General features: G+C 47.1%; 1 protein-coding gene across 1 annotated transcript in view; it reads left to right on the top strand.

The window, feature by feature from the left end:
- GALNT17 (polypeptide N-acetylgalactosaminyltransferase 17) overlaps window positions 1-25,816 on the top strand; it is a 447,372-nt gene that overhangs the window by 246,669 nt on the left and 174,887 nt on the right. Inside the window, exons 4-5 of the mRNA XM_068523846.1 lie at window positions 10,649-10,823; window positions 15,466-15,663. Of these exons, the coding sequence (XP_068379947.1) occupies window positions 10,649-10,823; window positions 15,466-15,663 (373 nt within the window). The remainder of the gene's footprint in view (window positions 1-10,648; window positions 10,824-15,465; window positions 15,664-25,816) is intronic.

The raw sequence follows: 25,816 nt of genomic DNA, 5'->3' as shown, positions 1-25,816 counted from the left end.
CTTACCCTTAGGGCAGGATGGCTGCCTTCCGAACCCTGAGGGCCAGGTCCTGCCTGGCCGCTGGCTTCCTTGTCTTACACATCAGATGTCTGGTCTCAAGGGGGCCTGCGAGTGAATGACCCCTGTAGGATGTCAAGAAACCCCGGATTGGACAGCACAAATGCAGAGGGGCCCTGACACTCCCTTTCCCCTCCTGGGCACGACTCCATGGTGCTAACGGAGCATGCGTCTCATTGAGTCTTGACCATGCCCTTTGACACTGGGAGATGGTCATTGATATCCATTTTAAAAAAGAAGTTCAAGTTCAGAGAGAGAAGTGCTTTAATCCACGGCAGCGCAGCCAGAATTTGCAGGAGCCGGGGCTCCAACTCAGCCATCCTCGTCCTGGAACCAGGACTCTGGGGCCTCCTCCCTGGGAACTGTCACCTCCCTCTGTGCTTTCCCGCTTCCTTCTGGTTTAAGACCCCCTCCCCCACAGCCCTCCTGTCCCCTTACCAGATTCATCTCATTGTTTCCCAAGACGTGTCCACTCTCCCTTCAGTATACAGCAACACACGCAATAAAAAATGAGTAATAATTTTAACCTCTATCGAGTGCTTCTGTGTGCCTGGCACTGAGCTAAGCGCTTTGCAGGCATCCTCTTATTTAATACCCCAAACAGCCCTCTCAGGTAGGGACCATTATTATCCCTGTTAACTGTTTACCCTGACATCATGCAGCAGCTCACGCTGAATGCTCCTGACCAGGTGTGTCACTGCCTCTCGGGTGCCCCCAGGCTCAGTGTAGGAGCACAGTGATACACAAATGCACGTGGCCCCAAGGTACGCTCCCTCCCAGAGACCTTTCCGTTTTCATTCTTTTTCCACCTCAGAACATCCCAGCTCTGTGCACCCCGGGAGTACCTAATCAGTAGGACTTTTTCGAGTCTTCAGTCCGAATGAGTGCCCCGTGTGTGACCGTCAGGTGCGGTGATGGTTTGGGATCCGCAGAGCTGCTGTTCAGCCAGCACGTCCTGGCGTGGCCCTCCAGCTCGCATCTGTTCTGACCGGTCATTGCCTGTCTTTGGCTGTTATATATCTTGATCGTCTCCCCCTGGGCTAGAAGAGACATGTTAGGTTCTGCAAACCTCTTGGACCCTAATAAAAGCTGCTATTTATAGAACATTTTCGTGCTACCTAACACCTTCACCTGCACCATTTTTTGGTGAGCGTGCATAAGCATTTTTCTCTTTGCACAGGACCCATACTGCCTTTGACCTTGGAGAATTCAGGGCTCTGAATACAGAGGTCCCCAAAATACTGGAGAAGGGGAAACTGACCAGATGCTGTACTCTACTTATTCCATTCCCGGCTGCCAACTGCACTTAAAGAAAACTCCAAGAAGTGACCAAGCGCCGCGCTGTGACCCTGTCCTCTCCAGGGTTTCCTGTTTCCTGTGTGCCGTTTTGCTCCCCCCTGAGCCCCCTTAATGACGGTGACTTTGGCTGTTTCAAGGAAGAGCATTGCTAGCTTCAGAGCGTTCAGAATCAATATCGCAGTAAATAAGAAACATAATGAAAGAAAAACACGCTCCAGGATGCAGACAAATTTTATCACTTAAATTCACATGTTATTATTAGAATCAGCTGCAAGTACCGGACTTTCAACTGCCTTTTGATGGGGTGAGATAGGGGAACGCTCTTAATTTGGGGGAACAATCTGGAGGCACCCCTAGAGGCATTACGGTGTTTTCCTGTTGGTTTGGGCTCCTTGTATTTTTTTTTTTTTTAAGTGAAATTTAAATGGAAGAAGCGGTGGAGAGGAATTTCTTAACAAAGGAGTTCAAAGCAGAGATGGCTTTCCTTTTCAAAGCCCCTCTCCTGAATGCACAACTCCGTGTGATATATTTAGTTTAACACCTTGGTATTTTGCACCTCACATCTTTTTTCTTGCTTCTTTTCGTCTTGTGCTTTCTTTTCTCCTTGCTTTGATCTCACTATGGAATCGCCTTTTAAAATGCTTTCATACACAGCAAAAGCATCCCTTTTTAATCTCCCCCAATCTTCCCAAAATTTCTGGCTCTCACCTCACCTCTTTTTCACTCCCGTAGTCAGAAAATGCATTATTTAAGTCCACAAAGCTGAGTGATGCCCAGAGAATGAAACATACAGTATAGACGCCTTCTGGGTTATTTCGTCTTGGGTTTTTACACACTCGCCAGGTCCATGCATTGGAGCGGTGGGCGTGGCAGCGGAGGGGAGGGGCGTGGCTCTTATGTCACTGCTGTCCCTTCAGAGTTTACTGGGGTTGTCTGGAGGAGTTTGAAGTTCAGCTGGCTCTCCTGGCTACCCCCTCCCTTGGAGCCTCTCCATCAACCATGGGGGCTTCTTCTCTGCAGAGGGCCAACCACTGTCAGTGGATGGCTGGCTGGAAAGGTGTGCCCAGAGCAGAAGCATGGGGGCTTCAGAGTTACAGAGAGAGCCAGTTCCCGGGCAAGCCTGAGTCAGGCCTCGACTTCCCACGTTCGAGGCTCAGTTCCGCACGAGCAGATGAACGACTTCAGTTTTCACGGCCTCGCGTCCGCAGGAATCAGGCAGAATGACAAGGAGGGCAGGCACGCCGCTTATGAACTGTGTGACTTTCAGCCGAGTGCTTACCCTCTCTGGGCCTCAGTTTCTTTCTCCATAAAATGGGGATCATAATACCCCTTACCTCACAGAGTGCTGACGAGGGTAGAAAGAGTTGCCAGAGGTAAAGCAGTTACGACGGAATATCCTTAATTAGGATTCAGTAAATGTGAAAGCAAAACTCGAGGAATGTTACCAGTTTGCAAGAGAGCTCATTCTCGAGTTAAATACGAGAGGGGAACTCATCTGAGTAGTATTTTGGAGCATTTCATGATGAGCTGACATTTTTAGTCAGCTTGGCTAGCAATTTGGGGATATCAGTATTTTATTATAGATACAGACAAACATAGTATTTGAAATGTTCGAAAAGGAGTGATTGTCAGCCAAAAAGCAACTTTGCATCCAAGAAGCCCGCCTCACAGGGTGTACTCACCTTGAAGCTAAGGAAGCTCATGATTGGGGCCCCTCACTTGTGTGGAGGCAGCAGGGGGTAGGGAGCCTATCAGTGGTTCACAGGCCCGTGGGTTTTTGTAAAATTTACCAAAGAGAGATTTTTTTTTTTTCTTTTTCTTAAAAGGGATCCTTCAGATTATGTAAACTTCAGGTCCTTCAAAGCCCAGATTCATTTCTTGGACTTAACTAACTCCATCTGACAGATAGAAACCCACGTATTGCATGAGGTTTCTCCCCCTTCCCTTTTTTAATTAAAAAAACATTAATTAAAAAAATGCATTATTGATCTTTGGCCACTTTTATGCCTTTAGTTTTAGTTAGTTATTTCAGGCATAAAGGTATTCTCAGGCATACCTGAAAATCCAGGTGTTCTAAATCTATTTTTTGTTTTCTTTCGGTGGCATCATGGCTGATTCACATATTAAAAAAAAAAAAGAAAATCTCAAAAAAAAAGGCACTGCAGGAATGTAGGGCATCATGCCTAACGGCTGCGCTGAATCTGTGTGAAGGACCGTGTTTTTTCCCTCTGCTGACTTAAAGCCCCCAAGTATGGTGAGCTGGAAGTTTCCATCAGGGATGGGGAGAAAGGCTGGTGTCAGGGGGACACTGGGGGTGTGAACACAGATCCAAGGGTTGGATCCTCCCCTCTGAGAGGCTAGAACCCCCTTTAATGAGTCTGGAGGGGCTTTGCGAATAAGCTTCCAGTCAACCAAATTACCAAAATGGGGATCAGAAAAGCTAATGGGCAGGAGAACAAGGAATCAGACCTTCAGTAAGGCCTAGGGATTTAAATTCACACTCAAAAAAAATACGTCACCCCCCGCCCCTTCAAAATCGACCAGGGCTTACAGATACAAAAGGCCACATCTTGTATGATTCTGTTTTTATGAAATATCCAGAAGAGGCAAATTCATAGAGATGGAAAGCAGATTAATGGTCGCCAGGGGCTGCGGGGAGGGCAGGACATGGAGAGGGACTGCTTAATGGGTGTGAGGTTTCCTTTGGGGGTGATGAGAAGTTCTGAAACTAGATCGCAGTGAAGGTTGCACCACATTGTGAATGCACTTAATGCCACTGTACACTTTAAAATGGTCAAAAAGGTTAACTTTATGTGTATCTAACCACGGTAAAAACGATGAAAGAAAAATCAGGCAGTGCTTTTGAGAAGTTCTGGGTTTGTGGGAGAATCATCTGGAGTGCTGGTCAACCCCACCGAAGCCCACTGAATTAGAACTGCCTAGGGCAGCCCGGGAACCTGCATCACCTACCTGCCAGGTGATTCCTAGGTAGAGCGGAATCTCACATTCTGAGGAACACTGGCTTTGAGGCAGGCGGTTTTGTTGTTTTTTAATTGGAACATGCCATATGGGCTGTTTTCTCATCCCAGCTGTCACAACCCATGCATCCCCAGCGAGCAGCATGCCCACACCTCAGCAGCTGCTGGCAGGGAGAAGTGTTGGTTCTAAGTGGCTGTGATGGTGATCGTGGCACGGATGGCAGCAGAAGCAGTGTTGGTAGAATTGTACCACTTGTCATTGTAATAGACTGTGGGAGTGAGAGCAGAAGCCAGGAATATCAGGGGTCCTTGTCAAGGGACTAATGGTGAGGTTGCTCTCTTGGGGGTGGGGTGGGGGGGGGTAGCCATCAGGATCCCAGTTTTGGAAATGGCAAGACAAACCCTCACCTTGTAGACTGAGGTCATCTCCAAGAGGTTCCATCTTTCAGACAAGGCGGAACAAGAAGGCCCAGGCAGTGGGAAAAGCAGAGACAGGCGGTGGCCAACACTGGGATTCTGGAACGTCTGCTCAGTTCGGATGAGACCTATTCTGTGCACAGGGGTTGATTTATCGCAGGTGGGGCTGGATAGGGGGTCAGCTCTAAGTCAGAGCTACTCCAAGGGCATTCACCAGAACAGCAGCGGCAGCCTCATGGAGCTTGTTAGAAATGCAAGTTCTTGGGCCACACCCCAGACCTACTGGTGATTTTCACGCAGGTTAAAGTTTGAGAAACACCATCTAAACTTGGACTGATTATCTTGAGTCTCCATACCTTGGGGAGAATTACAACGTTCAGTAAGTCTCATCAGCAAGAGTTGATAACTTGCGGGTTAAGAGGTACAGATGGGGCCCAACCCTGGACGGTGTGGCCACTTCCAAGCCCACGTCTGTGTGGTACCCAGGTTCGTGCACTAGTTTTGGGAGCAGGTGGAGATGTCTTCTATGTCCACACTTTTTTCTGAGCAGGGTTTAGAGACAAGAGACTAGACTGATGCTTTATTCTCTAATATCACTGAAATTGTGGGATCTGGATATAATTCTGTAATAATGTTTTTTGCTTTAGTTCTCACTGTTTGTAACTTTCTTGTTGTCGATGTCTACTCCTTAAGCCTGGGTGACAGACGGTCCTTTTATTGTTAAGGAGCAGATATATCTCCCTTCTGGTCCCTTCCAGTCACGGGCAGTGGTTGCCTTTCCCCTCTTGACCCTCAAGTGCTACTTACCAAAACCTTAAGAAACACAAGCATTCCCACATGGCTCTAGACCAATTTAGTATTGGATTTGATAACATTGGTAGGTAAACATTTATTTTTGCAGAAGTGAGTTTTTATTTTCTTCTCTGAGTCTGCCGGTGAGAAAAAATCCTATGTAAAATGTTTTTCTTACTGTTGTTATAATGTCCAGGAATGGTTTCATCTGTTAAGGATGATAAAGGATCTTAGGTGATGGGTGTGACATTTCTTACCGCTGTCAGGTTGAGGATTTGTTTCCTTCCATGGTGAGCCTGGGGGCCTTGTTTTTATTCAGTTAACTTGTGGACTTTTCTCACTTTAAAGCAACTTTGAAATCTCAACACCCCAATGCCCTCAGGCTGTCACAACTCTGTTCCACCAGGACCAGCCTTTCTGGAAATCTCTCCTGAGCTGTCCTACTCATCCACTTCTCCCTCAGCTAACCTTGTCCCCGAAGGGCCCAGCTGCATCCAGAAGGGAATTCTTTTTTCTCACTGTTCCCATCAGGAAGCTACTGTTTGTCTAGATCAGTGGCCTGTTCTCAGCTCTCATTTTCTCTAACTCATTTGACTTCCTTGACATTGGATGTTGAATAACTCTTTGAGAACAGGGATTGTGTCATTTTCAACTATGTAGGCACTCTATAAATATTTATGAAATGAATGCGCAGATTCTTGTTTTGGAAACTCTACGCTTGATATGATTCTGCCCCTGTGATGCTGTTTCTAGCCTGTCTTGTCCTCTAGCTCTGCTTCCTGCCTCCTGAATGCACACGTTTCCCAAAGTGGGGTTCTAAGACTTCCTCTGGAACTCTCACTCCCTCCTGTGCCATCGTCTGTCTCTCCCCACCATGTCCCTGACACTCTGTGCCCTGTCTTCTCACTCTGGACCGTTATCCTGGTTCAGCAGTCAGCCCCCGAAGGTCTGCTAGCCGCTCAACCTGTCCCCAGGTGAACCCATCAACTTCTGCTTCTCTTCTTTTCCTCTTTTCTGATTAATGGCATTTTCCCGGTCTCCCAGACACTAGTGACTCTGTCACCTCAGCAGATCCAGTTCCACACCTGTGTTTTGCTGTGTGCTTGTGTATTCTGGAATAGTGAGAGCACACGTCCAAACCTGCTGATTAACTCAGATACGACCTTCTCCTTGGACACCCCCAGCCAAAATCATTTCTCCCTTTGTGACCCTTCCCCCCACCCTCCATCACACTTTCCCTCTACGACCATTTTTCTTTGGCCCTTAGCTCCTCAATATTGGAATTTTTTGAACATGTCTCATCTCCTTGCCCAGATTGTAAGCATCTCAAGGGAGTGCTTGTGTCCAAATTGATTTTAAATCCAGGCGGGGGCACAACTCAATACCTTATTGGGTCCAGAATCACATACAGGGACTGGGAAATGAAGCCTTCTCAGTGTCTCTTGTTCTTGAGCCCTGCTAGTCGGATGCTGGCATCTCCCTTCGTGGTCCCATGAAAGACCCCAGGGCGTCACTTCAATTGTGTCTGGAACAATGTGTCACTGAATCTTGAAAGATCGAGGCTGGTGACTACTGCTATAAAATGATAGTGCCTGGAGTTTAAAATGATATTGACTAGCTAGAGAGATGTGCTGCTGTTCATGGGGTATTATAAAACGGATCAATATGAATAATATTAATAGACCAATTAGTATTAGAAATAAGATTTTGAATGCATGTCAAGGGCTTTATGTGTAAATCTTATTTATTCTTAGCAACCATAGGCTAGTACCAAATGATGAGTCATTATCCTTTTATCCCTTTAGACTTTTCAAAACACTTTAATATTCATATCCCACTAGCCTGGAGATGTTGAAGGGCAGTCAGTGGTAGCGAACCTCACTCTTTTTTGCCAAACCTGTAAATGCCTGTTTATCTCTCTCCTCTGAAGTCTCAGTCACAACCGCTGATTGAGCACTTGATGTGGAGAGCACTTGATACTTAGACATGGTGACTGGCTTGGCTGGGAGCTGACATCCAGTTACAGGGCAGAGCCACCTCAGGGTACCAGGTCGCCTGGCAGCTGAAGGTCAACCATGCCTGCAGGTCCCCGTCGTGGCGCCTGGCACTCAGCGCCCAGAAAGTTCTCCCTGAACTTACAGAGATTCTTGAGATTCCTGCCATCCCAGGCCAACCCTAGAGGGTGAGCAGGATTCCCACCGTATTATTCTGTGGGTCCATTGCCCAGTCCATTGCCTTCCATGGTCTGTCCCTCATCCGCTGCCCACCCAACCAGCACTCGAGGGGAATAAATGAAAAACCAAGCAAGCATGGCCCGCCCAACCTTCTTGCTAGCATTCTTGTGCCAAGAAATTTAATGAACAGATGGGAAAATGCAGCCAACATTCAGTCAGGAGGTGGTCTCTAAAAGCTGAAAATTCTTTGGGCCACCCCAGTCCCATGTACCTGGCTGAGTGAAGAATTCGACGGTCCCCACAGCCTGGCTTCTGCACCAGGCCCCTCAGCGGCTCTGGGATGATGGCAAAGATGATAGCAAACCCGGCAAAAAGACGAACGATAGATAACTTACTGAGGGTGTAATGCTGCCTGCCAAGCATTCAAACTCAGTGGTTCTCAAAGTGTGGTTCCCCATACCAGAGCATGGGTGCCCCAGCCTAGACCTTCTGAAAATGAACCTGTGGGCGAGGGGCCCAGCAATCCATTTCAACCCCTCCAGTTGATGCTGTTGGTGGCCTCCAGTTTGAGAACCAGAGTTCTGGTTTACAGGCCTATGTTTCCATCTTGGACATGGCTTCCTCAGGCTCCCTGGGCTGCTTTGACATAGTGCCCTAAACCTATATTGAGGGAAAGAGGGAAAATAATTACTTAATATCAGCTACTCCGTGTTGAGCATTTACACTGTGCCAGGGATAATTCTGAGCATTCTTGAATTTATTAACATCTGTAATCCTCACCGCAGCCCTGTGGCGTCCATACTATTTCTGTCGGCCCTCAGTATCCCTGGATGTGAAACCTGCCGGTACAGATGACCAACTGTAAGGGACTTGAGCATCTGTGGATTTGGTATCCCTGGGGGTCCTGGAACCTGCACATACTGAGGGATGGCTGTATTATCATCCCCCTTCGGTAGATGAGGGAACTGAGGCACACATTGACTGGCTAAATTGCCCAGGGTCACTCAGGTAGTAAAAGATAGCACAGAGTTCTGAACCCAAGGCAGTCTGAGTCCAGTCTGAACACCCAACCAACTTGTACCTCCTTAGAGTTTCTGCCCCTTCTCCACCCAGGTTCTATTTTTTTTCTCCTTTCCAAACTAATTCCTCCCTGTATTAGCTTGCTAGGGCTGCTATAGCAAAGTACCACAGACTGGGTGACTTAAACAACAAAATTTATTTTCTCACTTTTCTGGAGGCTGGAAGTCCAAGATCAAGGTGCTGGCAGGGTTGGTTTTTCCTGAGGCCTCTGTCCTTGGTTTGCAGTCGGCCGCCATCTCCCTGTGTCCTTGTATGGTCCTTCCTCTGTGAGTGTGCTCCTGGGGGCTGTGTGTGTGTTCACATCTCTTCTTCTTAGGGACACTGCTCAGGTTGGATTAAGACCTACCCTGAGGACCTCATTTTAACTTAATCACCTCTTTAAAGGCCCTATCTCCAAATATGGTCACATTCTGAGTTACTGGGTATTAGGGCTTTAACAGATGAATTTGCCGGGGGCGGGGGTGGGGGGGGCTACACAATTCAGCCCATAACACTCCTGTTCCCCCACCATCCATGCCTTTGGCTAACGGGAACTATGTCATGTCTCTGTACCCTTGGGGACTCTTTCACTCCCATCCATCTAAACCCCCCATCTTCTGTACTTGTTCCTGGGTCACATGGCTGCATCGTTCCCAGGGACAACAGCCATGACCTAGAGAGGGCAGCCTCTACATGTGCTGCAAATATATGGCTTTAATTTGCCAAACATTGCTGTGTATGACTAGGAAGTGAGGGGTCTGCACAATGTCTGTAAATACAGCCTCGTGGGTTTTTCTAGAGCAAGGTCAGAGGTGACGATGTCTCCAGAAGTATTGTCTGTGGACCACTCACATCTGAGTCAGCTGGGCTGCTTCTGGACCCCTGAGGCTCTCCAAGGATGCATCCTTGGAGTGTGCATATCTCAGAATCCCCTCTCTGTCAACCCTTCCCTGTCCATCCTTTGACACCTGCTGATTTCCCCCCATTTTTACTGAGATATAATTGACATACAGCACTGCCTAAGTTTAGGGGGTGCAGCATAATGATTGACTGACATATACTGTGAAGTGATTACCACAATCAGTTTAGTTAATATCCTCATCTCATATAGATATAAAAAAACAAAAATTTAAAAAAAATGTTTTTTTCCTTGTGATGAGACAGTGATTCTCAAGTACACAAAGGTATCCCTTTACGTCTGTGGAATTAGACACACGTGGCCCATGTTTCAGCTCTTCTGTTCCTAGGTTGTGACCTTGGGACGGGTTAGTCTCCCTAAGACTGTTCTTAATTGGCAGTGTGGAATTCATCTAGTTAATTAATGGGATTAATCTAGCAACCACCTAGGGGGGCTGTAAGGATTAAATTAGATCATATAGATCACGCACTTTGTACCACCTGCTGGTGGCAGGAGGGAGTGTTCAAGCCCTGATGGCCTTCCTTTCACCATCATGGTAGCGTTTCTACTGCTGAGCAAAGATTTCTTTCACATCCTGTGACCAAAGCACAAACCCTGTTAATGTTGCATCTAGGGTGTGACTCTGGGTCTGGACCTCCCAGAACACATTCTGTGAGAACCAGCGTATGTGCAGGTGGAAAAACCCATATAAAGTTGATAAACAAGACCCAGGGGGGACCGTGGGGGCACAGGAATGCTGGCCAAGGAAGGAGGGAGGGTCAGAAAGAAACCCCAAAGGACATCAGTCAGAGATGTCTCCTGAATCACTGGGACCGAGTTGACTTTTCTACTAAAATGACTAACACGCAAAATTTTCTGCAATCTCTGAACTAACTGAAGATCTGTTGGCCTCACAGTGGGTTGGATGCACATTTGACAAGTTTGCGGACCTTCCTGTGTTTTGTCGTTTGTAGAGGAGCTGAAGGCCCCTTTGGAGGATTATGTCCACAAACGCTACCCTGGGCTGGTGAAGGTGGTGAGAAATCGAAAAAGAGAGGGCCTGATCCGAGCTCGCATCGAGGGTTGGAAGGTGGCCACCGGCCAGGTCACCGGCTTCTTTGATGCCCACGTGGAGTTCACCGCTGGCTGGTAGGTCATAAGCTGAAACCTAGAAGCACTCGGGACTTGCAGCATGGTCAGGAGGGCTGGAGTCTGGGAGGTGGGCCACTTTGGCCGTTTCCTCTGGGGCCCTGGCAAGAGTGGAGAAGGGGTGGTTGGGAAGAAGGTGAGACCATAGTTTGGAATAAAACTGGGAAGCGGGAGAAATATGTCTGCTGTCTACTCTGTCGTCGTCATCCATCATCATCACCGTCGTCAAAATTCCCGGTGAAAATGATGTATTAGTTGGACAGAACTCAAGATGATCCCTGCTAAGGAGACAAGACAGTCCTATTCCTATTGTTCTCTTTTGCTGCTTTGCTCGTTTCCATTTCTGGGGAGGATGGTTGACTGTTACTATGACAAAAAGAGATTCAGTTATAATTTTACCTACTCAGGCAAAGCTTCCCAGAATTTATGGGATCGTGACTTCCCTGGCAGTCCAGTGGTTAAGACTCAGTGCTTCCAATGCAAGGGGTGAGGGCATGATCCCTGGTTGGGGAACTAAGATCCCGCATGCCGTGTGGCCAAAAAGAAAAAAAATTTATGGGATCATCTTTAACATCATTTGGAGGAAGGGAGGGGTTTCTCTCTGCCGATGTGGCCCCTCATGTTTCTCCAGGTGAAAAGAACAATATGAGAGAAATCGATGAGCACACAGGGAGTAGATTTTGGATGTAAGAGAGTGAAGCGTCAAAAATGCCCAAATCAGTCAATGAGCATGTTAAAATTAGGTTAGAGCTTTACAGTTACATGATTATTTCTAACTAACCAATGATAAATCAAGTCAGAGGTTAAACCTCTATGCCAGGATTGCTTAATTAGTAAGAAGCAGAGTCTTTAATTTCATGAATAATGTTTATTTACACTCAATGATACCATCTTGAATAAGTTCACGGTACCATATTTGAAGAGCCAATATCCCATCACTAATTACGCCTTAAAATGTCTATTCTGCATTTGAAACAAACTTTAGAATCCTTTTTTTTTTTTTAAAGGAATTCCTTTTATTTTTATTATTTATTTATTTAGTTAGTTAGTTAGTTAGTTAGTTAGTTTTGGCTGTGTTGGGTCTTCGTTTCTGTGCGAGGGCTTTCTCTAGTTGCGGCGAGCGGGGGCCACTCTTCATCGCGGTGCGCAGGCCTCTCACTGTCGCGGCCTCTTGTTGCGGAGCACAGGCTCCAGACGCGCAGGCTCAGTAACTGTGGCTCACGGGCCCAGTTGCTCCGCAGCATGTGGGATCCTCCCAGACCAGGGCTCGAACCCCTGTCCCCTGCATTGGCAGGCAGACCCTCAACCACTGCGCCACCAGGGAAGCCCTAGAATCCTTTTAATGGCCAGAGAAAAGGATGGTTATGCACATGACCACACAGAGGTTTGGAACGTGGGGTCACCGTTAACACTGGTCCATTCACTTGCACACAGGCATCTGTTGCCATCTCAGACGCCAGTTTTCTTCCTTGCTTTATCTGCCACCGTCAGACCCTGATACGCACAGCTGTAGGAGTGCAGCCCTGACCTCCCCTGAGCCTCACCACTGTGTACCTCTCATAATCGTTCTCAAAGTGTGGTCCCCAGACCAGCAGCGGTAGCATCACCTGGGAACTTGTTAGAGATGCACATTCTTGGGCTCCACCCAGACCTATGACATCAGAAGCTCTGGGGATGGGGCCCAGTAAGCTGCTTTAACCAGCCCCCCCCCCCAACCAGGAGACTCTGCTGCTCACTCAAGTTTGGGAACCCTTGAGCTAGAAGCCTTCTGAACAGATGCCCTTGAATGTTCCGTTGGAGCCTCAGCCTTGCCCTGTCTCACCTTTTCCTCCATATCATTCCCTCCTCATTTCTTTCCTGTCAGAACTGTTGGTACCACCCATGTCCCCGTCACTTGATTCTTCTCTCCCCATCGTGTTACTCACCCAAGCCACCTCCAGCTTTAGCTGGTTTTTCCTCTGTTTCTCATGTCTACCTTTTCCTCTCCGTTTTGACCTCCACGTTCCCGGCTCAGACCTTCGTTATCTTTCACTTAAACTAACTGACAGATATTTGCTGGATGATGACCACGTCCCAGAGACCGCTCTAGGCTGTGATTTGGGCGACTGCCCGATCGGGTTTGCCCAGTGCTGAGGGATTTCCCAAAATGCAAGACTTTCAGTAGTAAAATCAGAACGGTCTTGGGCAAAGAGGACAGTTGGTCACTCAGCTGGGGTTCAGAATCCGGTGAGATTTGGTATCCGCCCTCCAGGAGCCTATAGTCTAATTTTGACTGATGTCTGTGATCCACTCTTAGCCCTTCAGACTCATTTTCCAGACTTCCAACAGAGGGGCGTATGTCCTCATGGCAGATAGACAGTGTGTCTCAACTCTCACTAGGTCACACTGCAGTAACCATCTCCGTCCCGTCCACGTGGCGGATCCGCTGCGGGTTGTCTGTCTGTGGCTCTGCTCCATACGACCTCTGCGTCCCAAGACCCAAGGAGCACCCCTGCCTAGGATGTACCATTTTTGTAGCTCTGGGAAAAGGATAACAGTGTCTGCTCAGATGTGACAAGGAGCACCCCTGCCTAGGATGTACCATTTTTGTAGCTCAGGGAAAAGGATAACAGTGTCTGCTCAGATGTGACATGGTCACACCTTCTGTTGGCCAAAGTAGGTCATATGTCCAAGCTGAACATTAATTGGGGTTGAGGGAGGGAGAGCGTGTCCCCCTGCAGGGAAACACCGCAGGCCTCGGGGTCATCGGCGGGATGTCCCGAGGGAGGGGAGCAAATCACTGGGAACAGTTGTACGCTCTGTCACGGACTGGGAGAGCGAACTCCTCAGCTTCAGAAGCATGACTTGAACCAGGGTCTTCTGCCCGACACTCAGGAACTTTCCCCACACAGTGACGGCCGAGCTGAATGCTTCTACGTGCAGGGCACCAGACCAGCCTAGGGAAAGGGTGGCCCATCCAAGAAGGCTGTGGAGCTTAGGGGCTGGGCCTGAAGCCAGACCATCCGGGTTAGAAACCTGGTTCTACCTCCAGCTGGCTGTGTGGGCTGGGGCATAACCTCCGTGGGCCTCAGTTTCCTCATGTGTAAAATGATGATCATAGTATTTGCCTCATATGATTGTTGTGAGATTTATATTAGTCAGCTCATCCAAAATGTTGGGAATGGTGCCTGGCAAGTAGTAAGTGCTTGATAAACATCAGCTATCATGAGCTTATAAGGAAGAAAAACGTGTGTTCAAAGATCAGCAAAGACAGCGTGTTATCAGGGTGACTTGAATATGATGGAGAAGACTCTCTAAGAGGTGAGACGATGGAGAGAGTCTTCTACTGGGGGAGATTAAGGCAGGCTTCTTGGAAGAGGTGGCACTTGATTAGAGAAGCTTGTGTGGGTGGCTAGATTTCCTGCCTGGGCACAAGGGCATTCCTGGAGGAGAATAGCATGAGTGAGGAGTTGGAGGGGGCGGAGCTCCGAAGCACGTCTAGAAACCAGGGAAAGTCAGTCCCATTTGGTATCAGTCTCTAAGGTGTGTGCAAAAGTATCGGAGGCAGTAAATGGCCCAGGGTATATTTTATTGCTCGTTTTAAATAGAACCATGACATGTGCCAACAGGTAATTTCAGTAGCTGCAAATGAAAAGAGATGGAATGGAGGCTGAGCGTTCTCATTATTCTTCGAAATAACGCAGAGGAATGGGATTTTCACTTGATTCCTTTCCAAAGCCTGCGCCCTGTTCTAAGCAGGGAGATTAATGCCCTGGTTTATGAGAGCCATCTTTTCGTTCTCGAATATGGGAAACGATCCCTTCCTACATCTACGTCGGAGACGCACTCTGGCAGGGGTGCCTGGCCATCTGCTTTCTCCTAAGCTGGCAGGGCTATACCTTAAACCCCGGAGCCAGGTCCCTGCCTGTCGCCTGCTGCAGCCCTGAGCGGACGGGCTAGCTGAGAGGCAGGATCCTGCCTGCCTTTGCATTCAGTTAGTTCCTGCCTGCCATCCCTAACCCATCCAATTAGATCCCTTTTAAGAAATCAATTAAATAATCAATTAAAACAACTGAAATAGTCACACGCACAAAGAAGCTAGTGAAAGGCTTATTGAAACCAGGCCATCAAGGGCAGAAGTGACCTATTTGGGGAAAAGGCAATTCAGCTCCAGCAGAAAAAAAAAACCAGAGGCATCGGCCAGTGCCTGAGGGGAAACTGAAAACACTGTACAAAACTGTAGGGAAATGCAAACCCTGTCAGGAGGACCTCGATAGGACGGCTCACGCTTTTTTATTCTTCCTCGTATCTGTCTAAGCTTTGGCTTAGACACTGTTGGTATAAAAGACAGGCCATACTTTCTGGGGCAGAAGCCCTCGTGTTGTGAGTTCCGGCTTCAGGCCTTTCATGCCAACGCAGGCAGCACTGTGGGAACGCCACAGGGGTGAGGGCATGAGCTGCACGTCACGGGGCTCTTTCAAAGCCACCAGATCCAGCTGGAGCCGCCACTTGGGAGCCGTTTCCCTCTGAGTTCCAGCCTGCCCAAAGCCCAGCCTTTAGCTGCGACGCTTCTATTCATTGTCTGTGGTCTTGGGGTCTGGGCCGGTGGAGGTGTGGGTGAGCCTCAGGTGAAAGATTTTATTTCTGCTTCTCTGTGTTTCAGGGCCGAGCCGGTTCTCTCGCGGATACAGGAGAACCGGAAGCGGGTGATCCTCCCCTCCATCGACAACATCAAACAGGACACCTTCGAGGTGCAGCGATATGAGAACTCGGCCCACGGGTACAGCTGGGAGCTGTGGTGCATGTACATCAGCCCCCCGAAAGACTGGTGGGACGCCGGAGACCCTTCCCTTCCCATCAGGTCTGTGCCAAGCACGCGCTCCAGTGGCCTTTTCGTCCCCAGATCCCAGGGGAGAGAGGACCCCACCCACCCGGGGAGGGGAGAAGGGAGGGAGGCTGGAGGAGACCACTTGGGGATGGAGCTGCAGTGTGGAAATGGCTGCTTTAGGAATTTGGGGTGTCTTCCCACTGAAGTTTTCTTGCTGAAAGGGGACGCTGCATTTTGCTTCTTTCGCTAAAAATTTTCCAGTGCAGCTTATCAAACAGCAGTCCTGAAGGATGGAAATTGATAGGGCGGCTCACACTTTTTTTTATTCTTCCTCGTATCTGTTGAACTGTGTTCAGGAGCTTTTAAGTGTGAAGTTTGAAAGGTATGAATTCCTGGGACTTTTTCATACTTGGATGCTTCACGATCGCCGTGATGCAGGAGCACGTAGAAAAGGACAATATTTGTGTGGTACCTGGGGTGACCCAGGGCCTTTGGGCAGCTCTGTATGATTTTTGCCCCAGGCCCCACCCAGCATCCCCTGGAGGCAAGGAGGTAGATCCCTCATGTTGTACCAGTTGGGAAGCTCAAATATAAAGGATGGGGAATGAAGTAGGTGGATTTTGATGTCGTATTTGTTTCCTGTGGCCTCTGTAACAAATAACCACAAATTCAGGGGCTTAAAGCATAGAAATTTATTCTCTTACTTTCTAAAGGTACTGCAGTAATCTGAAGTGAGCCTTAGAGAGCTAAAAGCAGGGTGTCTACAGGGCTGGGTCCTTCTGGAGGCTGGAGGGGAGAATCCCATTTCCTTGCCTGTTCCAGCTTCCGGAGGCTGTTCTCATTCCTTGGCTCACGGCTACATCCCCTCCCTTTCTCCCCCTGCTTCCTTCATCACGTGGCTGCCTTCTTTCCTCGACATTCCTGCCTCCCCTCACATAAGGGCCTTTGTGATGACATTTGGGGTCCACATGAATAACCCACGATAGTCTCCCTCTTCTCAAGATCCTTTACTTAATCATATCTGTGAAGTCCGTTTTTCCAGATAAGGTAACATTTGCAGTTTCCAGAGCTTAGGATGTGGATTTGTGGGGGGTGGATGGGGAATATTGTTCGGCCAACAACAAGTGCTTTGATTTTCAGCTAAGATGATACCCGAGTTACAGTTCAATACTTTCTGTGAGCCCTACTTGAGGATCAAAACTGGCTTAGTATCTTCATGGTTCTACGTTAGAAGAGGTGGAAGGGGCCGTCTTACTTTGCCCTCGTTTTAGGACAGTGTTTGTTGGTATAAAGGGGGCAATTGTGGAACAGGAGTGAGGACTTTTTGCAAGTACCCTTAAAGTTCTTTCTCAGTTTATAAATTTTTAATCAACCAGAGTAGGATTTTGAGATGGACAGACCCCCCTGTTGCATATTCTCTTATTTTCTGGCACAAATTGAAAGCTGACAGATTGCATCAGGGTAGAGCCACTCATGGGCAAATTTATGCAACAAAGAAGGTAATCTTTGGGGCTAATAACTTGCTCAGCTGGCGATGTCTCGTGGCTCAGTTCCCAGCCCAGCCTAGATGTTCAGTGTCTTCGTGTACTGCTGCAGGGCTGTGCTCTCAGATTTCTGCAAATAATAATGTAGACTCAGCACCAAGGTGTTATCTGAGAACCAAAGCATAACCTTCAGAGATATTTAAAATGTAATGGTTGAGATTACACCCATGAGGATGGCTACTGTATAAAAAAAAGCAAAATAACAGGTGTTGGCAAGAATGTGGAGAAATTGGAATCCTTGAGCATTGCTGGTGGGAATATAAAGTGGTACAGCTGCTATGGAAAACAGTATGACAGTTCCTAAAAAATTAAAAATAGAATTACCATATGGTCCAGCGATTCTGCTTATGGGTATATACCCCAAAGAGTTGAAAGCAGGGTCTCAAAGAAATGTTTGTACACCCGTATTCATAGCAGCATTATTCACAATAGCCAAAAGGTGGAGGTAACCCAAATGTCCATCAACAGATGAATGGAGAAACAAAATGTGACATGTACATACAACGAAATATTATTCAGCCTTAAGAAAAAGAAGGAAATTTTGACTCATGCTACAACATGGATGAGCCTTGGGGACATTACACTAAGTGAAATAAGCCAGTCACCAAAGACAGATACTACATGATTCCACTCATATGAAGTAGCTAGAATAGCCAAATTCACAGAGACAGGGAGTGGAATGGTGGTTTCCAGGGGCTGGGGAGAAGGAAGGAATGGGGAATTATTATTTAACGGTGTAGAGGTTCAGTTGTGCAAGATGAAAGGAGTTCTGGAATTTGGTTGCACAATCCTGCAAATGTACTAAATGCTACTGAACTGTACATGTAAAAATGATTAAGACAGTACATTTTATGTTACGTGTATTGTACCACGATTAACACAAAATTAATGGGGTGTGCTTAAAGACCCCATGGCCTTCAGATCTTGAAGCGATGGCTTGACAGTGAGTTTCGTATTTTTGTCCAAGCACTGCTTCGTCCCTGACACACAGGGAGGCTGACCTCCAGCTGTGACGGATAAGGGAGTGAAAGTGTAACGGTGGTGTTAGTGACCGAGGAAAAGGAATGGATACAGTGCAGTGCTTTGGGATGTGCAGAACACAGAGCTATCCCTGAGCATGTGAGGCACTAGGCGAAAACTGAGCGTGTACTTTAGGTAACATTAACAGAGGATTCATACGCGTTTTAAAAAGACTGAAGAAAATGGAGTCGTGATCATGAGTCATTAATATCTCTGATGTACACAACAGAATCAGATGATCTCTTTTTAATGTATCATAACTTATGCAGTGCTTAATTTGTTAATAGTTGATGGAGATATTTAATTGTAGGAAGGACTTTTTATGGCCCTTCTGATGTTATTAAGCAGATACAATACTCTTTCTTTTTCTTTTTTTTTAAATTAACTATTTTATTTTATTTATTTATTTTTTATAAATTTATTTATTTATCTTTGGCTGCGTTGGGTCTTCGCTGCTGCACGTGGGCTGTCTCTAGTTGTGGTGAGCGGGGGCTACTCTTCGTTGCGGTGCGCGGGCCTTCTCATTGCGGTGGCTTCTCCTGTTGCGGAGCACGGGCTCTAGGCGCGCGGGCTTCAGTAGTTGTGGCACGCGGGCTCAGTAGTTGTGGCTCGCAGGCTCCAGAGCACAGGCTCAGTAGTTGTGGCACACGGGCTTAGTTGCTCCACGGCATGTGGGATCTTCCCGGACCAGGGCTCGAACCCGTGTCCCCTGCATTGGCACGCGGATTCTTAACCTCTGCACCACCAGGGAAGTCCCAACAATACTCTTTCTTAAGTGTCTGGATGTGATGGTTCCCCCTCCTCCTTGTGATCTCAGTATTTTAAAAGTAATGATTATTCTGGTAAAGGGTAGGATGAAGAGAACTTTTTCACCATCCAAATGGCATTAGGTTGGATGACTCTTTAGATACTGAGTCTTCCCAGTAGGCCATACAATATAGGAGATGTTGCCTTAAGGGAATGTATATCCTTTCTGTTTTACTTTTTTTCTCTTTCTTCCTTTGTAACGTTTTTTTCTTCCTGTTTGGTAAACAGCTATTTCCCAAGGTTTTTCCTCTGCTCTTCTTTGTCTACACCAGAGGTTCAAGCATCGAGAGTAGACAGGTGCCATTAAAGAGGGGAGAGCCAAGTGTGAGGGGTGGCAGTGGGGACTGAAGAGCACATGCCCCACCGAAGGAGCCAGCTGCTGCCAGCCCCACGTGATGGTGACGGGGGCACAGAGGCCCGGCGTTGTCAAGTCCTCAGACTTTTAAGAAAAGACACAAATTCAGATCATTTTGTGAAATCTCCTGACTTCTAAATAATGGCAATAAATCCCTCTTCTTCAAAACTACGAGGGCCAAACATGTTTCTAGAGTGGATTTGACCACCCGGACCCCCAGAATTTGGTCTGTGCTCTACACTTGCTCCCGTGAAGACCTCGGTCATTCCCAAGGACAGCCTAGGTCCATGGTTCTCATGCTGGGAGCTGTGGCACCCGCGGTCTGTGGCATTATGGTGGGGCAGAGGGGTTTGGGGAAAGTGTCACTCAAAGCCGTAGAAGAAACATGGCTGGGCTTCCTGGAGCTTGAGTTAAGCCATCAAGAGGTCCCCTGGCGCCTCTGCTGTGTGTCACAGTCCTCTGCTGCCAAGACTCTTAAGTCAAAGACTCTGAGAAGCACTGACCCCCCTCTCACCTCTGTGCAGAGAAGGCTCTCAAATCTATGTCTTAAGCCCCGATTCTTCTCCAAAGTGACATCATCTCTAATGTCACGTCAACAACCTATCATTAGACCAGCGGAGTTTAAACTTTTTTGAGTCAAGGACCTCTTCGATAATCTAATGAAAGCCATAGATCACCTCACTCCTGAGCATGTGTGAGTGAACAGAACTTAGCATATAATTTCATGAAGTTTACAGATGCCTGGAAGCCAACCTGCTTATGATCCACAGGGCTTATATTAGGAACCACTGCAAGGGAGTTCCCTGGCAGTCCAGTGGTTAGGACCCTGCACTCTCACTGCCGAGGGCCCAGTGTGAATCCTTGGTTAGGGAACTAAGATCCCACGAGCCGTATGGCCAAAAAAAAAAAAAAAAAGAACCACTGCTAGATATTCGACCTGGTTCTCCCAGTGGAAGAGCCATTCTTTATCAGCTACTAGTCTATATGCTTTATGAAGCCAGGCCTGTGGGTTTTTCTACTGTAACCCCAGTGACTCATGAGTACTTAGCACTTAGTAGGGATGCTGAAAACATTTAGTGAACAAACGGATGGATGAGTGACATCTGAGGCTCAGAAGAGAAGTCAGGGCTAGTGAACGATTAGGAAGAGGATGAGATTGCCTCACCCATTATGCATTCCTATTCCTCCCTCCCCGCAGCCCCCGACAGCTCCCAATCTTTCTGTCTCTATGGATTTGCCTGTTCTGGACAATTCATGTAAGTGGAATCATACAGTATGTGGCTTTTTGGGTCACCCACGTTGCAGCACGTGTCAGTACTTCATTCCTTTTTCTAGTGAGTTTTTATAGTGAACACTTTAACGTGGTCACAGATCAACAGCCTTTCTGGCTTCTGTATCTGGTTTCCAAGACTCACACACCTTTGTCCTGCATGGGAGGGGAGAGGTGACTTCTCGCACACAGGGCCCCCATCTGCTCCACTGGCCACTTTTCACTTGCTTAGCATGAGTCAGGCACCAGTGAGTATGTTTCTCCAATGCCAGGAGTGCTGACCACCAGGCTTGGGGTGAGATGGTAGGATGCCCACCCTCTCCCCTTGGGGAGGGGGATTCAGGGTACACCTCGCTCCAGGGAATCTCTCCTGACACACCCCTCTCCCACACTCCCCTTACTCATCCTAATTAGGCAGCTAGCTGCTTTTTGGTTATCTGCTTTGAGCTTTTTGCATGATCTCTTTGAGTATAGCATCTATTGCCTGAACATCCCCAGCCCAAATGTGGACATGAAAGGTCTCATTGTAACACAGTACATACAGCTGAGGGCATGAAGCAAGAAGAGAGGGAGGGTCTGAAGACACAGAAGGGGGGGAGGGTGCTGATTGCAAAAGAAGGACCCTGAAGAGGAAGTAGGGGATGGGGTCAAGAACGTGAATTGTAGTCTGGTCTTGAAGAGCAGGAAGAGAGAGCTTATGCTGTGTCACCCACATTATGAATTCAGAGACGAAATCACTGCTGAGAGGGAGAGAGAAATTTTGGATTGGGGGCTACAGAAGAAATGATAAATAAAGGTCTGGCACAATTGCCAAGAGGGATGGGAATGGGTGAGCTGACCTAGAACCCAAAAACTAATTGATGACTGTCTTGGGGGCCCAGAAATATAAAATCAATAGATTGTCCATGAAGATTTCTTGCCAGAAAACTACTATGAATTCCATCGTGCTTTGATACCAACTTAAATTGTATTATTCATAGCATTATGTCCATATATGTGAAAAATAGTAGCAAAGGTAAGAAAGAGGGATATACTATCTTTAGCCTGAAGGCACCATGAATTCATGGGAACCTGCCTTAGCTCAGCAGCCTTCAGAGCTCTGTAGCTCACAACTTGGGAACCGCTGATCTTTACAGTTCTTTCCAGCTGTAAAATCCCGTGACTTTTACCAGGGGAGGGAAGGGTCTATGGAGTCATCAGAGATGGGAAGTTTTACAGCACATTGCTTTCAGGGCACTGGCTGAAGCTGAGTCAGGCATCTTCTGTGAAGTGCCAACGGTGCCTGCCTGCTCTGTGTTAGGTGACCCTGTAATTATCGACATTACTCATTAATAACTAATTCAAGCTGATGATTAACAATTAGCAGTCCTTAATCCAACATATAATTTGATAATAAATTATAAGGTACAGGAGCCATGAGAGCCTGTTAGACTCTGGGAGTTGAAAGGGCTGTCCTGGATATGTATAGTTGCCGGAATCTCAAATTCTGTGCACAAATGTATATAAAAGAAGAAGGTTATTTTTTTTTCCTCCCTAGAGGAAGATGACTGGCTTGCTGAGAGGAAACCTTTAAGTGAAGAATCAGATTGTCTTAGACTTGGAAATAGAGCTATCGTCCCTATGCATCAGCAGATATATTTTAGGAACCAACTGTGTGCTCAGCCTTGTGGTGGGAACTTCTGGGGGGACAGTATTGGTAAACTACATGATCTTCTTGGGGGAGTTACTGGACTAGTTGGAGACACAGGGCTCAACTGTGCATAATCACACTTTAGCGCAGGTAAGTGTGGATTTGTAGGAGGGGGGAAGCTTTGTGAGTGGAGTGGATGGGAAAGCTTATAAAAGTCGTAACTAACACTGGAATTTTCTACGTGCCAGGCACTTTTCTTTTGCTTTACACAGTACAAATCCATGTATAACTCATACTAGCCCTATGAGATAAGTATCACTATCATCCCCATTTCACAGGCATGGCTACTGAGGCGCAGGGACAGCACTTTACCCAAGGTCACACTCCCAGTAAGAGATGAAGCTGGGATTTGGAGCTAGTGGGTCCAGAGTCTGTGCCCTTCCCCACTGTGCTGTCCCTTCTGAAAAAGCGGTGACTTGCGGGCCTTGCAAGCTGCAGGGGATTTTCACTGGCAGAGTATATGGGAGATGACACAATTAGAGGTATAGTAGTGAAAATGAGTGTGTTTGGGGTTGCCAAGACCGCCCTCAGGGTTTGATGATCCACTAGAAGGACTCATACAACTCAGAAGAGCTGTTATGCTCATGGTTATCGTTTATCACAGTGAAAGGATACAGATTAGAATCAGCAAAGAAAAAAGAGGCATGGGACTGAGTCCAGGTGAAACCAGGCGTGAGCTTCTGGTTGTCCTCTCCCTGTGGAGCTGCATGGACAGAGCTTCAGTCTCCCAGAAATGATTTATAACAACATTATGAAGTGTTGCCAACCAGGGAAGCTCGCCGGAGCCTTAGTGTTCCTGGTTTTTACTGGGGGTCAGTCCCGTAGGCGTGGAGCACCCATGTGACCAACCTTGGCTACTCATTCTCCAGCTCCTCCCCACCTTCCCCTGCAGAGGTTAAGCCAATACAGCATGGCCCAGGGCCTCATGGACACTCTTATCGGGCAGGATATTCCAAGGGTTTAGTGGTTTTCTTCCAGGAGCCTGGCAAGGGTGAGTTCTTTCTTTGGGATGTGCAGGGTTTGGGCAACTCAAGTCCATTGAGTTACCCCTCTACTGACAGCACAATGAGGATGGGGTGTTTAGCATCTGGTGAGGAGACGAAGGTAGAGAATGTGCATTAAAAAGTGGAGGGGGAAAAAAATAGAGGAAAGATGGAAGGCTAAGTAGATTGAAACAGGAGGTCCACTTTGTGGAGAGCTCTAGAAGCCAAAAGGAGGAACCCGGACTCAATCCAGTGTTCCAATGAGCTGGAATGAAAATGAACAAAAAGCTAATTGGGAGAGATGAAAAAGTAGAATAGAGGTTGCCTAGGGCTAAGGGAGGAGTGGGAGAGAGGAATGATTGTTAATGAGTACAGGGTTTTGGGGGGGGGCATGATGAAAATGTTCTAAAATTGATTTGGGTGATGATTGCACAACTCTATGAACATACTAGAATCTATTGAATTGTAGACTTTAAATAGATGAATTGTATGGAATGTGAATTCTACCTTAGGAGCTGGTGGCCATCAGTAGATGGCAGATGGCCAATCTTGCAACAAGATGAAGACACTTGGGTATTAATCCTTGGCTCAGAGTCTTGTGTGGACCTCCCTCTTTGGGGAAGTGGCAGGACAGCACAGAGAACACACCAGGAGATCAAACTGGGGTCCAATCCCAGAGCAGCAGAATTTGTCATGGTAGAATCGCAAGCAAGGATTCGGAAACCAAGGAGCATCCTGGGCAGAAGTTGAATATCTCACAGAGACAGACCCACTGATACTGTTGACCAACCTGGGCTGTGTATATGATACTGGCCAAGTGCAGCACGTTGTGGGTAGAGGACAGGGTTAGAGACCACAGTGGTTAGGACTTCCCTTTGGGTCTAGGAAAGGAGAGTCAAAAAGGAATCTAGCTCAGGGGCCAAGGGAAGCCTGTCACAATTCAGGAAGAGAAAAATCATAGTAGAAAAGCTAGCCATCCTCCACCTTCTTTTCCTGCCCTCACAGTCTACCAGTAACAGGAATGACCTGTTCAGTTTTGCCACCAACAGGGTCTGTGTCATTAGGTGAGTCACTCACCATCTGTGTAAATGAGCTTTTAATTTTCTTATCCATAAAACCTACCCAGCATTTAAAAGTATATTGTTCCAGTAGTGGAAAATTTCCATAACAAAGCTTTTGGTCCCTCAGATGAAAAGCTCTAATTGTAAACTCTCTGAGTTTATGGCGTGAGGTGTTGTAGATAATTAAATGTTTCGGTTAATAGAGTTCTACAGAAGCAAGTCACGGGGGAAATTTACAGTTAAAAACCTCTACAAAACTCTACATGCTTCCTTCAGGGAACAATCCTGGAGGAGCCCGGTTGATAGAAGGTGTTGGTTCAGTCAGTACTGGTCAACCGTGGGGTTTCACGCTCCTCCAGAAGAAGCATCGTTATAAAATGGGATCAGGAATAGGGGGTGGCTTTGCGGTGCTCTGTTTGTTCCCTCCTTGGCTTGATGAGCATTGATTGATTCCTATTGTGTATAAACCTCTGTTCTAAGCAGAATGGGGGATACTGTCCTTCTGCCACAGTCCTTGTCAAATTTATCCACGTCGACATATTTTTGAGACCCCAATGGGAACTCAGTGGATGACAATGACTGCTGAAGAAGCAACGAGTAGGGGTTGCCCTTCTGTAAGACTGTCTAATGGAAGACATATCCATTTCTTTAAAACATTGGTCATGTAGTCAGACAATTAGCTGGAAAGAACGCCTCAGCGAGAACACAGTTGATTGAGACTTTGAAGGAGCATCGACCTCAACTTTGTCACTTCCTGGGAAAGCAGCAGGTACAGCCCACATGGAAACACAGGGCGTCACTGCCCAGTTGTCTGCCCTGCATAGCCCTCCACAGCTGACTGCTGCTTTCTCTTGGTGCTCAAAGAATACCTGACCCCGACAGCTGGGAGCACGTTGTTCTCAAATGACTTCAAGTGTCCGCAGCATGATGGGGTGGAGAGAACATGCCCAGGTCCCAAGACTTGTTTTCTAGGCTAGACTTGACACCTGGCTTTGAGCCTCAGCTTACTTCTCTGTATAAAAACTAGATGTGCTACAGACCCATTCTATGAAAACTTGGTCAAGCTACTTAATTCTCTGGGCCTCAGATTCTTCATCTGTAAATAGGGATGATAATCTATTTTACAGGGTGGTTGTGATGCTTAAATGAGATAATGCATGTAAGATGCCTAAAAATGCTAGCTATTATTATTGGTGCTATTGTTATTATTGTTCCTCTGTAGCCTACAAGAGCAAACCTTGCTCCTCGCTGTGGGAATCCTATAACCCTTTTCTTATTATCTGGGCATTCATACAGCTGGATGATTATGACAAATAACCTAATCATTGTATTATCCTTGAGTTGGTATCCTACATAAGGAGCAGAACCCGGGGTGCTAGCAAGGAGAGGCATTTTTTAAATTAATTTTTATTGGAGTATAGTTGATTTACAATGTTGTGTTAGTTTCTGCTGTCCA

The sequence above is a fragment of the Eschrichtius robustus genome, chromosome 16 (genome assembly GCF_028021215.1).
Source record: "Eschrichtius robustus isolate mEscRob2 chromosome 16, mEscRob2.pri, whole genome shotgun sequence".
Classification (NCBI taxonomy): Eukaryota; Metazoa; Chordata; class Mammalia; order Artiodactyla; family Eschrichtiidae; genus Eschrichtius; species Eschrichtius robustus.
The sequence above is the reverse complement of the archived record's forward strand: the minus strand, read 5'-3'. Positions and strand labels throughout refer to the sequence as shown.